At 41.5% G+C, this 15,508-nt stretch overlaps 1 protein-coding gene across 4 annotated transcripts in view; it reads right to left on the bottom strand.

Moving 5' to 3' along the window:
- The window catches only part of CRIP2 (cysteine rich protein 2), a 151,305-nt gene that overhangs the window by 103,893 nt on the left and 31,904 nt on the right, over window positions 1-15,508 (bottom strand). For all 4 annotated transcript variants that reach the window (XM_070940868.1, XM_070940870.1, XM_070940869.1 and 1 more), the window contains exon 2: window positions 14,260-14,354. In XM_070940868.1, coding sequence (XP_070796969.1) covers window positions 14,260-14,354 — 95 coding nt within the window. The remainder of the gene's footprint in view (window positions 1-14,259; window positions 14,355-15,508) is intronic.

Below are 15,508 nucleotides of genomic sequence, written 5' to 3'. Positions count from 1 at the left end.
ATCTTTTTTTTTCCTTCAAATCTTTACTCAAACACTTTTCTAATCTCTTATCTTTTTTACTTTTATCAATATATTTTTTCTGCTTTACTTCTTGCAAGTATAACATTTAAATCATTTTTATCATTTCAATTTCATTCAGTTTTACATTCAATTTCAATCATTAAATATATTTCTCAAAACATCTTAATGATATATTTCCACTTATCAGATATATATTTATAAAGCGCATCTTAATCCTTTCTCATTTTACCCAAGTCAATTAGTTCTTAAAATATTCTTAATTTGTCTTCTTTTCTCTTTTTAATTATGTTTCAAATATATAGTTTAAGGTATTCCATATATTACATTTCCCCTAACTGGTTTATTCATATTGTTAAAACTTATCATTCTATAAACCTCCAATATTATTGAGCATATGACATTTATTACAGTTTTCCCTTTGTTTCTACTTTTCTTTTTTCATATTTTTTCATTATTAATATTTTGTATCTTAAAATCGTAAAATCTTTGCCCTTTATTTCCCATTATTTTCCATCTCTTTTCCCTCTTTCTTATCTTTCCACTGTAAATCTCAATGTAATCATTTAAGTTTTTTATATTTTTCCTGTTCCACCCTCTTTTCTTTGTTTCTTTTCTTTTTGTCCATACTTAATATTACAATTGTTTAATTTTCCATAGTCAGTCTCTTTGTCTTTGTCTTCTTCATTATCCATCTCTCTTTCTTGTTTCTCATTAGTCATTTCCTTTTCATCTTCAGTGCATTCTAGCTCTGTCTTTGCCTCCTCAGATTTTGATTTTCCATGCAAATTTATAATAAATAAATAAATAATTTTATTTTTATACTGCCCTTCTCCTGAAGGACTCAGGGTGGTGTACAGCCTATTAAAAGCACAAAGACAGACATCAGTTAAAAATAATTAAAATTATTAAATAATTTCGGCTCAAATTTAAAGCCCCAAAAATTTAAAACACCCAATTTAAAATCATTTCTTTTATTTCCAAACACATTGTCTTTATCAGTTCATTAAGTTCCTGTTCCATTTTATTCTTTCCGGGTTGAATTATTCCAGTTTTAAGTCTCATTAAGGTTCCTCTTTTATAATCATCAAAGTCTATCCTCTTGTAGGCAAAACGTATCCTCCTTAATTCTCGCCAGTTATCTTTTTAAAAGTTCAAGGTTTCTTCAAAGGTTTTCTCAAAGTAAACAATTCCATGTCATGCTCTTCCTTCTCCTGCAGATGTCTCTCTATAATCCACAGTTCCACTCGACTAATTCACAAATCGCCATTTTATTTGTAATCCACATCTGTGTTTACCGAGTCATAAAAGAGAAAAAAGCCAGTTTTCACATCTTCTTTCACCTTTATATACTGCCAATCTGTTTATAATCCAATCCAAATTGAATCCAAGTTCCAAATTTACATTTCTGTTTGTCAATCACTTTTAATTCTTTATTCGCGTTCTTCTATGGCGCGCTTGTCATTCTCACTTTTTCTTTCCATCCGCCATCTCCCCCCGCCGCTATTTAGCCGCAATTTCCACACCGGGGTAATTTTGGTAATAGTTTAGTAGTTAAAAATATTTAGAATTTTCTTTTTATTGTCTGTGGGTTAGCCAATCACTCACCCAACACCAGCACTCTGTCCAAATCTTCCCTCCTGCACATCGCTTGCTCCAGAGGCTCCAGCTTCATGGCGATTCACTCTGATTGCTGCTCCTCGTCACCAGCTCAGAGAGAGTTTCTCGGGCTATCCGAGGGACTTGCCTGTCCCTCTTTAGACACCCAACTACCTCTCTTTCTTCACTGTCCCTACAGGACAGCTTCGGTCTGAAGACCCCCTGGTGACGGTTCGTCTGGCTGGATTTTGCCAAGCTGGTCGGAGCCCGGCATTTTCCCAGCCAGTACCACTGCGCCGCTTCCAGATTCTTCCAGTTTCTCAAAAGCAGCCTAGCATTCCATGGTCCACTCAAGCGGCCAGCTAGGTTTTAGCTTGGCCTCTCCCTTTGTTTTCAGGAGGTTGGTAAAGGGTAATGCAAATTGTGCAGATGAGGGGATAAACTGACGATAAAAGTTAGCAAACCCCAAGAAACTTTGTAACTGCTTGTGGGTGCGTGGAGGCACCCACTCCAGGACTGCCCGAACGTTCTCCGGATCCATTTCTTTTTTTCTTTTAGTAAAGTTTTTTTTATTTTTTAAACACAAACAAACATACAATGCATCTTTTCTGAACAGAATATTGGCCTGGTTTTAAATGTATATAGATTTTTGTTCATCTTTAACACAATTTTATCACAATTTTATATATAATTTTTCTCATATCATTTATTCTCTCTAATTCTAAGAAACCAATATTACCCTTTATTTTAACTTCTCATCCGAATATAGTTCATTTTTTCTTTTCCCTCCTTAAAATTTGAACCCCTAAATTTAACTTCACATAACATAATACAATCCCCAATTTATATAACATAATACAATTCCCAATTATTTTCTTAAATTCTCTTGTTCCAATCTCAAATAGTTTTTCTTTATCAATTGTTCCAAATAGTACACTTCGACATTTTTTATCAAAAACCAGTTAAATATATCTAAGTAGTTCATAATCCAATATCATTTCAACTTTCTTTTTATTTAGTTAAATTCCAACTATATAATTAAGAATATTCCATTTGTTACAATACCCTTCATTAATTAAAAATATTCCAATTATTCCATTCATCATACATCCATATATTTTAAACTCACTTCATTAAAAATACAGTTCATTTCTGCGTATTGACTTCCATATTGTTTTAAAATCACTTCATTAGAAATACAATTTCATCTTTTCCCTAGTATTCATTTCCTTTACCCCATATTCTCCTTCCTGGCAGCATTGAAGCTTCTGGCCTAAAATGCTTGCTTCCGTGTCTTTACTTGGAGTTGGGGGTTTTCTGGAATACTGACATTTCCATTTCTTTCTCCCTTTCGTCTTTATATTTTATTTTCTTTTTCTTTCCCCTTCTTCTTTTTTGTATTTTAAAATCTTGATCTCTCTTTTCCCTTTTTCTTATCTTCCCACTGTTAATCCCAATGTAATAGTTTTGTTTTTTAAGATCATAAACTTTTCTATTTTGCTGTATCTTTCCTATTTTTTCCATCCCTTTTCCCTTTTTTTATTTTCTCACTGATAATCCCAGTATAATCATTTAAGTTTTTTATATTCTCTCTATTCCATCCTTCTTTTTTTCTTTTCCCTTTTTCTATTTTTTCCATTGTTAAACCCAATGTAATTTTTAAAGTTCTCCTTTTTATTATTACTACCCATATAATCATTTAATTTTCCATAATCAATCTCCTTGTCTATGTCCTCTTCTTTATTTTCAGTCTCTTTTCCTTGCTTCTCATTAGTTGTTTCTTTGTCACCTTGAATTAATTAATTTCTTTGTCACCTTTAATTAATTAATTAATTAATTAAAAATTAAGTCAATTTTTTGGTCATCAAGTTTCAATTTTCCATGCAACATTGTGGTCATTTCCCTTATTTCCATTTTCAATGATAGGTACATCGTTATCATTTCCTTCAATTCCGGCGCCATTCTGTTCTTTCTAAATTGATATTGTTCCAATTGAAGTTACGTTATAATCCTTTTTTTTCTCCAAGCCAAAACGCTTGTGAACAAACAAAGCCTCCTTAAAATTTCTCACATGCTGTTATCCCTTTCAAAGTCCAAGTTTTTTTTCTTTTTCCAAAACAAAAGGTCAGTGTTATGATTTTTTTTCCTCCTGAAGATGGCTCTCTACAATCCACAATTACAATTGACGAGCTTAAAAGGCATCCATTTTGGTTGCAGTCCGTTTTAACAGTTTTTTACTTATTTGACTTTTTTTCCTTTCTTTTTCACCTTTATATACACCAAATCAATTTAAAATTCAGCCCAGTTTTATATAGTCCAAATTCCACGTAACGTTCCAATTAAATTTTGATTTAAAGTCATTAACCAGTCCTTTCTATTACAGGTTTTTCTACGGGTTTTTTTTTTTTTTATTCTTGCTCCCTTTAAAGTTTCCAAATTGGGAAAGAGTCTTTTCGGGTTCTTAGTTCTTCAAAAAAAAAAATAATAATAATTAAAGTTCTCCAAGTATTTTAAATCCAAAACTGACAAATTTCTAATCGGGTTCTGTTGTTTTATAACTTCCGCCTTAATCTTCTTCCATCCTTTCCCACGCCTATTAGCCGCTATTATAACGCCAGGACATTTATGATTGTTTTAAAAATCCTTTTCTCCCCCTTTCTGCCTACGAGTTAGATATCACTCGCCTGGCATCAATATTCCGCTCAATTCTCCGCTCCTGCACATTGCTTGGTCCGGCTGCCCCAGCTTACTGGTGGTCGTAATGTCCGCCGCCCCCCGCTGCAGAGTCAGAGAGAGTTTCCTCTGACCTCCGAGGAACTTGCCTGTTCCTCTTAATCTTCCGAGGTTCCTCTCTTTCTTCTCTGTCCCTCCAGGACAGATCTGGTCAAAAGACCCCTCTGCAGCGGTTCGTCAGCCCGGGATTTCGCAGGGCTCATCAGAGCCTGCTAATCCCCGACTGTCTCACCGCGAAACTTCCGGTCGACCTCGGGGTCCATTTCTATCCCCTCATTTGATATGTGATAGCCTAAACCCCTTGCAAGGGCAGGCTGAGGATTTTGCACAGTATCTGCACGATAAAATCACTCAGATTCGGGAAGGCTTGGACTCTGACTGGGTAGATTCCGGAGGGGTGGCTGAGGCGGGTCTTGAGAATGTTATCTGGGACGAGTTCGATCCTGTGACTCCTGAGGACGTGGACAGGATTCTGGGAAGGTTAAACGCAACCACATGTTTACTGGACCCGTGTCCCTCCTGGTTGGTACTGGCTACCTGGGAGGTTACGCGAGGCTGGCTCCAGAGGATTATAAATGATTATTTGGGGGAGGGTTTCCTGCCGCCTGCTATGAAAGAGGCGGTGGTGAGGCCCCTCCTTAAGAAGCCTTCTGTGGATCCGGCTGTTATGGCTGTCTCCAACCTTCGCTTTATTGCGAAGGTTGTTGAGAGTGTGGTTGTGCAACAGCTCCCGCAGTACCTGGATGAAACCGTCTATCTAGACCTGTGCCAGTCCGGCTTCAGGCCTGGGTACAGCACGGAAACGGCATTGGTCGCGTTGGTTGATGATCGCTGGAGGGCTCGGGACAGGGGTTGCTCCTCTGTTCTGGTCCTATTAGATCTCTCAGTGGCTTTTGATACCATCGACCATGGTATCATGCTGAACCGGCTGGAGGGACCGGGGGTGGGAGGCACTGTGTTGCGGTGGTTCTCCTCCTATCTCTCCGACCGGGCGCAGACTATGTTGGCAGGGGGGCAGAGGTCGACCTCGAGGCGCCTTGTTTGTGGGGTGCCACAAGGGTCGGTCCTCTCGCCCCTCCTGTTCAACATTTATGTGAAGCCGCTGGGTGAGATCATCCGTGGATTTGGGGTGCGATGCCATCTGTACGCTGATGACACTCAGCTGTACATCTTCACCCCAAACCACCCCAACGATGCCCTTGAAGTGATGTCCCAGTGTCTGGAGGCCGTGTGGGTCTGGATGGGGAGGAACAAGCTTCGACTCAACCCTTCCAAGACCGAGTGGCTGTGGATGCCGGCGTCCCGATATAGCCAGCTGGCGCCATCACTGGCTATTGGGGGCGAGTCATTGACCCCCACAGAGGGGGCTCGCAACTTGGGCGTCCTCCTGGACACACGGCTGTCTTTAGAAGAGCATATGACGGCCGTGGCCAGGGGGCTTTTTATCAGGTTCGCCTGATACGCCAGTTGCGCCCCTTTCTGAGTCGGGATTCCTTATGCACAGTCACTCATGCTCTCGTCACTTCTCGCCTGGACTACACTAACGCTCTCTACATGGGGCTCCCCTTGAGGAGCACCCGGAGGCTCCAACTGGTCCAGAATGCGGCCGCGCGGGTGATTACGGGAGTGACATGGCGCTCCCATATAACACCTCTCCTGCGCAAGCTGCACTGGCTCCCGGTGGTCTTCCGGGTGCGCTTCAAGGTGTTGGTTCTCACCTTTAAAGCGCTCCATGGCTTAGGGCCAGGGTATTTACGAGACCGCCTGCTGCTACAGATAACCTCCCACCAGCCAATATGCTCTCACAGAGCATATTGTGCCCTCTGGAACGAGCTACCTCCCGGAATACGGCTGATTCCGGATCTCCGCACTTTCCGTAAGGCCCTGAAGACATTTTTATTTCAGCAGGCCGGCCTGGCCTGAATAGGTTTTAGGGGTTTTTAATTGTATTGCTAGGGGTTTTAAATTGGGGTGGCCGTTTAATTTAATTTATTCTTAATTATTTTAACTTTTATATTGCATGTTATTTTAATTCTCGGCTGTTCACCACCCTGAGTCCCTTCGGGGAGTAGGGCGGGATATAAATTTAATAAATAAATAATAAATAAATAGTCAACCTTCCTCTGATGGAATTCACACTTTGACAATTTAGTGTACAGTTCGGCCACTCTGAGCTTTTTCAGGACTGACCACACTAGTTTCACGTGTTTGTCCTCGGTCTCCGTGTAAATAAGAATGTCATCTAGGTAGACCAGGACCCCTTTGTAAAGATGTTCATGTAATACCTCATTAATCAATTGCATGAACACTGCTGGGGGCCCCTGTAGTCCAAAATGGAGCACCCTAAACTGGAAGCAACCCAGGGGACAATTGAAGGCAGTTTTCCATTCGTCCCCTTTCTTAATTTGAACTCTGTAGTAAGCCTCTCTCAAGTCCAGTTTAGTGAAAATCTTCCCCTTAGCCAGGTGCACTAACATGTCTTTCATAAGGGGCAGTGGGTAAACATTTTCTATGCAAATGGCATTCAGGTTCTTGTAGTCGACACATAAGTGAAGAGAGCCATCTTTTTTCTCCGAAACAGGACCGGGGCAGCCACCCATGGCCTAGCTGGTTGGATGAAGTCCCGTTTTAAGTTTTTATCAATAAAGTTCCACAGCTCCTCCAGGTCTTGGAGTAGATCTTTGGTTTAGGGAGTTTCACCCCAGGGAGGATCTCTATGCCACAGTCTGTAGGCCGATGGGGTGGGAGCACATCTGATGCCTTCTCGCTGAAAGACTTCCTGAGGTCCCAATATTTCTTAGGGGCTTTTTCTCCCCAGTAATTTGTTCGCTCACCACCGCTGCCAGGTCCTTCACAGTTTTGGCCATGTAAAAAGGTTTTCCTCCTTCTTTCCCCGGTGGGGTGGAGCGGATGCGTAACCATCTCTTCCTCCAATTCACCTGCGGGTTCCATTTTCAGAGCCAGGGCAGTCCAAGCAAGAGGGGTCTTCCATACCAGGGGCCACGATAAAGCTCAAGGTCTCCTGGTGGTCCCCCATCCACATCTCAACCGGTTCAGTCACAAAGTGGCCGCCCCCGCCCAGCTACTGACTCATTCAACTGGCGGAATGCGATGGGCACTTTCATTGTTTTTAGTCCCAGTCCCATTTTTTCCACCACCTCTGGGCTGATGACACACCTAGTGCATCCAGAGTCTAAGAGGGCTAGCATCTTCCCCTGGGCATCAGATGATGGCACCCTTAGTTCTACTGGGATGGTCATGGGGCCCCCATACTGACTTACCTGGGCGTCATCGTTGCTGTCGGTTTCGGTTTTGCTGTCTCCTGTGGTGGTCGGAGCTCCCAACTCCCCCAGGCCTGGGGGAGCGAACTCAACAACTTCCACTCCTTTCAGGGCTGTCTCGCAGTTCTTTGCTGGTGGCTTGTCAGCTCTCTTCCCTCCAGCAAGGGTCAGCTTGGAACTGAGTTTGGAGAATCAATCAGCAGCCCAGTGCCCCTCCTTCTCACATCAGCACACTGTGAACTTAGGCTTCGAGGCTGGCCCCCCTTTGGAAACTCTGGGGCCTTCTTTCTGTGGAGAGCGGGAAGGCTTGTTCCAAACCTCATCCCCCTAGTAGCGATATCTGGCCAGGTCAATTTCCACATCGGCTGCTAGCACATACCAGCATTGCAATCTTGAAGGGCCCCTTGGGAGCAGCAATTCCTGTAGACGTCCTCATTAAGGCCAAATTTATAATATTCCATCAGGGCCTCCTGGGACCACCCCCTCATGTGGCGCACCAGTTCGTGAAACTCCTGGGTGTATTCAGCCACCAATCTTTGCCCCTGATTTATGGACTTCATTCTGATTCTAGCCTTCTACTCAGCCAGGGAGTCCTCAAAGCGCACTTGGAGAGCCACCATAAACTGGTCGTAATTCCTCAGCAGGGGAGAATTCTCATTATGGAGGCTCACCAACCAATCAGCAGCCACCCCCTCCAGGGCCATGGTGACGCTCCTCACGCAGCCAGCCTCCGATGGGAAATCCTCTCCATACTCCTCCATGTGATTCCACACTTGGGTTAGGAAGAATCCCAAAGTCTTGGGATCTCCTCCGTATTTTACTGCAAGTGGAGGAATCTTTAGAATTCGACACTTCTGGGTCCCTGCTCCCCCCACTGGTGGGCCCTGGGCTGCAGCTGCTACTTGAGCTCCAGCAGCCTGTGCCCTCTCTGGCCGAGCTCCAGGAATCTCATCTATGCCTGCAGAAGCCTCTGCTTCCCCTTCCTGGGTGTTCAATCTCCCCATGCACAGGCAATGCATAACTTTTGCGGGCTTTACAACTTTCAAAAGCTTCTTTCAGAAGCTGCAGGACTTGGGTCAGCAGGAGGTCTTCTTTGTCCTCTTCCCGTCAGGTCGCCTCTCCTTGCCGGCGTCTGGTAACTGTCACCCCGGGGGAATTTCCTCTGGAGGTTCCACCTTGCCCACGCCCAGCGACCACTTGGCTCTGACTGGCTTTTCTTCAAGCTGTAATTCAGACATCCACTCCAAGGCTTCCCTGCTGTGCCTGGACTGAGGAGGGGTGAATCCAGCAGCTCCCATGTCCTCTTGGTCATTGTCTTGGTCAGACATTCTTTGCTCAGCCTCCACGGTAGAATTTTCTCTGGGATGGCTGGAGATTAAAGCAGACTTTGCTTAATGTCAGGTGTGGCTCCGTTCAAAACTCAAGAAAGAAAAACCCCAACTCCATGTTTGTAGAGAAAGGTACTTTTACTGAGTATGAACTGAATGCAACGAAAGGAAAGCAAAGTCTGAGGCAATAGGCACGAAAATTACATATTGAAAGCATCCCCAAATCCTTCCCCTCAAGGACCCAAGTTGAACATCCAATCCACATCTCCCCAAGATGTCATGTGAGGTGCTTCTTCAGATGGTCCCATATGTCTGATATGCCGGAACGGTTGACCTTGAGTGCTATCAGCACTCCCTGCAGCTGCTACGAAGGCAGTGAGAGTTTTCCTCCCTTTCACGAGACATCTCCAGCAGCTCACTTCCCCCCTCCCAAAGCCCTAAATTACCTCCCCCCTCCCATTTCTATGGCAGCCAAAAGCAAGCAAGCATCATAGAGGCTGACAATCTATTTTTTTAAAATGTTAATCCCTCTAGCTGTATATTCCATTTGTGGGTTTCATCCCACCAAGTTTCCATAATGGCAACAATATCATATCTGCTCTCATTTATTTGCATTTCTAATTCACCCTGTTTATCCCTCATACTCTGTGCATTGGTGTGTAGACATTTGAGTCCTTTTTGACTGACCCTGTGTTTTGACATAACCTGTTTTGTGCCTGAGTTCCCCTACTTCTTTACCACCTGTTTGATTAGTGCACATGATATTGCACTCACTATTAAAAGCTTGATTTTGCTTGACAGCAAAGTTGATATTACCTGCAGAAACATCTATGTTACATGCACCACCTGTTTCCCTGAAAATAAGCTTCCCCAAAAATATTTAAACACAGAGCTGGAAGTCAGGTAGGACAGCAAGAGGTGCCCCATCTTGCTCCATGCGCCCCAAAATAATAAGACCCCCCCCCCAAAAAAAATAAGGCCAAACACATAGTTCAAAAAATATAAGACAGGGTCTTATTTTCGGGGAAACAGGTAGTTTTACATTGTTGGGGACAAAAATGAATCAATTAACTCTCTGTCCCCATTGTTTAGTTTAAAAGAGTTTAGTAGAAAAGAATTGTGAGACATCTTTATGACAATAAACCACAATCTCAATATGATCTGTCTCGGAAGTATCATGGAGTTATTTGGATAATATAGAAGTTAAAGCCAAAACTTAAGAAATACCATCAGACACTATCTACAAGTGTGGACAAATCCCTCAGATCATCCCCTGAAACAGACTTGTAAAAATGAGAAAACAGAAATATCTGTTCTCACCATACAGTTTACAGAATTAAATGGATCAGTTTTGAATTGCTTTACCATCCAAAATTAATTGAAGGAGCAAATTAGGGATTTTTTTTAAATTAAACTATATGAAACAAGAAATATAACATTTCATTAAACACAAGTGAGCATCTGCTAGACCGACTGTGTCTCAATTTTTTGCTGCCATCAACTGCTGGTAATGGAAAATAATCAGGAAGACAATGGTAACAGGATCAAAATAAAAAATAGCAAATCAAAAAGACATAATCATTAATTTTTACAGCTTGTCTTTAAAAAAAACACAATATAAAATTAAAGGTTGCACTGCCATCTACAGACCACATAGTGAGAAATAATAGAACAAGCATATTTTACCATTATAATGTAAAGCTTAGATCCAAAATTGACTTTTATGATTTTACAGGGGATGCTAACAAAATCACCATCATATCATAAAACATATCTGTGAAGTATAAATGTCATGTCTATTTGTATATTTTTTAAAATAGCAAAACAGAAATACCACCAACAATATAATATATATAGCAATATATAACGGTTATAGCATATTATTGAAAAAAGAACATAAAGTACATTTATTTCTACATGGAAGGAAGCATGCAGTGGGGTACAAGGTTTTTTTGGGAGTGGGAGGCACTGTTTTACGGTGGTTCACCTCCTACCTCTTTGGGCGTGCGTAAGCGGTGTTGGCGGGGGGGCAGAGATCACCCCCGAGGCCCCTTACGTGTGGGATCCCTCAGGGGTCGGTCCTCTCTCCCCTCTTGTTCAACATCTACATGAAGCCACTGGGGGAGATCATCCGTGGTTTCGGGGTGAGGTATCATCAGTATGCTGATGATACCCAACTTTTTTTTTTTTGTAAATATTTTTTATTTATTTTTTCAAATTTAAACATAAAAACATAACTTTCAAGAGCAAAAATCTTGATCCGGTCATAGATGGTTATCACGCTTACATTCCTTTCACAAGCTCAATTCACAATTTCCATTACATCTTTTATAAATAAACAAAAAAAGAAAGAAAAGAAAACAAAAAAGAAATTCAAAGTTTAAGAAAAAACCAATTTTACCTCAAATTTAACATTTTCATCTATATAAATCCATTATATCTATCCAAAATTAGTTTCAAGTTCACTTTCACTCATTTTTACATCTACATAACAATTCTAAATATATCTTTATTCTTCTTTACCTTATATCTTATACAAATCATATCAAAATAATTTTTACAATATTCTAACCTCTTGTTAAGTGTCTACCTTACAATTTTATCACCATTTATTCTTAGTTTCAATTCAATACCACTCCATTTTTATTATATTTTATAAAACAATATTTTGTCTAATTTTAATCCTTTGACCCTTATCCTCAAATCAGTTTACCTTAGTTTTTTTTTCTCCCAGTTTACATATTACACAGATTTCTCACAAAGGCGTATTTTATTTACTCCAATTTCTAATATATTTTCCACTATATCTCCCTCTAATATTTAACTATTTGATTAATTCTCAGCTTGATCCCCTACAAAACACCAACTATTTAGTTGATTTCAGAATAGTTCCTCAATCTCCTCCAACTCTCCTATTTGTTTGACTGTTTCCAGCATTTTATGGGCTGATTTCCTACATAATCTCCTCCTTAACTCCCTCCATTATTTGGCTGATTTCCAGCATAGTCTCCTTCTACTCTCCTCCTATTTGTTTGACTGTTTCCAGCATTTTATGGGCTGATTTCCAGCATAGTCTCCTCCTTAACTCCCTCCATTGTTTGGCTGATTTCCAGCATAGTCTCCTCCAACTCTCCTATTTGTTTGGCTGTTTCCAGCATTTTAAAATAATTTCCAAAGTATTTCCACCGAGTCTCAAACTCTTATCTAGTTGGTGTCCATCCCACACATTTTAACTGTAATATAATTATCTGTTTTATATCATTTTTCCATCCTGCTCTTTCAATTTAAATCTCAGTATATTTCATAATAGTCATCATTTCCAACTTATATTACCTTAATTCAAGACATGCTGATGATACCCAACTTTTTATATCCACCCTGAACCAGCCCAGTGATGCCCTTGATGTGATGTCCCAGTGCCTGGAAGTGGTGCGGCTCTGGATGAGGAGGAAGAGGCTTCAGCTCAACCCCACCAAGACGGAGTGGCTGTGGGTACCGTCATCTTGGTTCCAAGAGAATATTCCATCGTTAGTTATAGGGGGTGAGGTGTTGCCCCCTGTTGAAAGGGCCCACATTTTAGGCGTCCTCCTGGATTCACGGTTGACTTTGGAAGATCATGTTGCGACCGTGACCAGGGGGGCATTTGCACAGATTCGTCTGGTGCACCAATTGCGTCTCTACCTGGACCGTGATGACCTGCACACAGTCACTCATGTGCTCGTTACCTCCCAGATCGACTACTGCAATGCTCTCTACATGGGGCTGCCCGTGAAGACCACTCGGAGGCTTCAGCTGGTGCAGAATGCGGCCGTGCGGGTAGTGATGGGAGTGTCACGACACTCTCATGTTACACCCCCCTGCGCGACCTGCATTGGCTACCGGTTGCCCTCCGGGTGAGATTCAAGGTGCTGGTTATTACCTATAAAGCCCTACATGGCCTAGGCCCAGGATACCTGATGGACCATCTGTGGCCAATAACAGCTCCCCATCGCCCGGTGCGTTCCCACAGGGAGGGCCTCCTTGGGGTGCCGTCAGCCAGGCAGTGTCGGTTGGCAACTCCTAGGGAACGGGCTTTCTCTGTGGGCGCACCTACCTTATGGAATCAACTCCCCTTGGGGCTACGGATGGCCCCTGATCTTTGCTCTTTCCGCCGTGACCTCAAAACATGGTTATTTTGCCAGGCCGGATTGGACTGAAGGGGTTTTAAGAGGAGTTTTAATGGTTTTTAACATTTTAATATTGAATTTTATGTGTTTTATTGCTGTGAGCTGCCCTGAGTCCTTTTTGGAGAGAGGGCGGCATATAAATTTGATTGATAAATAAATAAATAAATAAATAAATAAATAAATAAATAAATAAATAAACAAACTCAGTGGTGAGAAAAGTAAGATTTTACACTTAGTCAACAAAAACTAAATGCACAAGTATAGACTAGGTGGCACCTGGCTCAACAGCAGTAATTGTGAGAAGGATCTACATGTCTTAGTGGAAAATTACTTCATTATGAGCCAGCAATGTGTGGCAGCTGCCAAAAAAGCTAATTCAGTCCTAGGCTGCATCAACAAAGGGATCGAATCAAGATCATGTGAAGTCTTAGTACTGATTTATACCACCCTGATAAGACCACACTTGGAATACTATATCCAGTTTTGGTCACCATGATACAAAAAAGATGTTGAGACTCTAGAAAGAGAAGAGAAGAGCAACAAAGATTATTATGGGGCTGAAGACTACATACGATGAACAGTTGCAGGAATTGGGTATGTTTAGTCTAATGAAGAAAAGGACTAGGGGTGATATGATAGCAGTCTTCAAATATTTGAGGGGATATTGCAGAGAGGGGGAGTCAACCTCTTCTCTAAAGCCCCTTAAGGGCAGAACAAGAAGTAGCTGATGGAAGCTTATCAAAGTGCGATCCAACCTAGAATTAAGGAGAAATTTCCTGATAGTGAAACAATTAATCAGTGGAACAACTTGCTTCTAGAAGTTATGGATGCTCCATCACTGGAGTTTTTAAAGAGAGATTGGACAGCCATTTGCCCAGAATGGTATAGAGTCTCCTGCTTGAGCAGGGGGTTGGGCTAGAAGTCCTCCAAGGTCCCTTCCAACTCTTTTATTCCTCTCATTCTGTAAAGTATTCAAGTAAAATACATGCAATAAAGAGAAAAAGAACTAATAAAACAAAAAGATGTGATATAGTTTCTATTTTGTATTACAATATGGCATTTATGTAATTCAGTCACTGACTCTAAATGTTACAGAAGCTTATTGCTTCATCTTCTCATTATCTGATCTCTTACCTCTGCATGCCCGCCAGGTGTCAAGGTCTTGTTGCAACGCTCACATTTCAAACAGAATTTGTGCCAATCTTTTCCCAAGGAAGTTACTTTTTCAGCTGTACAAACAAACACAAATAGGAGAGTCAGAACTCTACAGACCAGATTCTCAACTTTTATATCTTTCAAGACTTGAAAGGATTAAAAATTATTGAAGACTCACAAAATATAAGTGGAGGCAGAATCACCATAGATCTGTTGTAATGTGTTTTATGAACACTTTATAAAGCCTCTCCCTCAGTAAACATATGCTAACCATTTAAATAATCAACACATTGCTTGCCTTTTGACCTCACAATTAGTTGCCTGAGGTAACTATTTAATTCTGCCTCACAGTGTCACCATCATTTCATTTATTATACCATATTTTTCACAATATAAGACACACCGCACCATAAAATGCACATTAGCTTTAGAGGAGGAAAACGAGAAAAAAAAAATCTGCCTCCCAGCATCCATCCGGTATTCATCTGGCTAGTGTTCTTGTAGCAAACAGCAAACAACCTGGTCAGCTTCAACATGTTATCACAGCCCCAGCACGTGGCTCATCAGGGCTCTGCTCTGTTCAACCCACCACCAGTCAACTGAGTTGAGCTGCTGCTGCCGCCGCCAGGAAGCACTGGAGCCTTCACTGCCGAGCAGCTGATGGACGGTTGGCAAGAAAAACAAAATGCACAAAAACAAAATGTTAGAGGGATTTTGGAATCCTAGTGAACTTAATGATCAATTTAAATATGAGCCAGCAGTGTGCAGCAACTGCCAAAAAAGCCAACACAGTTCTAAGCTGCATAAACAGAGGGATAGAATCAAGATCACGTGAAGTGTTAATACCACTTTATAATGCCTTGGTAAGGCCACACTTGGTATACTGCATCCAGTTTTGGTCACCACGATGTAAAAAAGATGTGGAGACTCTAGAAAGAGTACCGAGAAGAGCAACAAAGAAGCTAAAACATATAAAGAACAGTTGCAGGAACTGGGTATGTCTAGTTTAATGAAAAAGATTAGGGGAGACATTAAACCAGTGTTCCAATATCTCAGGGGCTGCCACAAAAAAGAGGGACTCAAGCTATTCTCCAAAGCACTTGAGGCAGGACAAGAAGTAATGGGTGGAAACTAATCAAGGAGAGAAGCAACCTAGAACTAAGGAGAAATTTCCTGACAATTAGAACAATTAATCAGTGGAACAACTTGCCTCCAGAAATTATGAATG

The sequence above is a fragment of the Pituophis catenifer genome, unplaced genomic scaffold, assembly GCF_029215685.1.
Source record: "Pituophis catenifer annectens isolate HBS135680 unplaced genomic scaffold, rPitCat1.0.hap2 SCAF_3, whole genome shotgun sequence".
In the NCBI taxonomy this organism is placed as follows: Eukaryota; Metazoa; Chordata; class Lepidosauria; order Squamata; family Colubridae; genus Pituophis; species Pituophis catenifer.
This window is presented reverse-complemented; position numbering and strand designations above follow the sequence as displayed.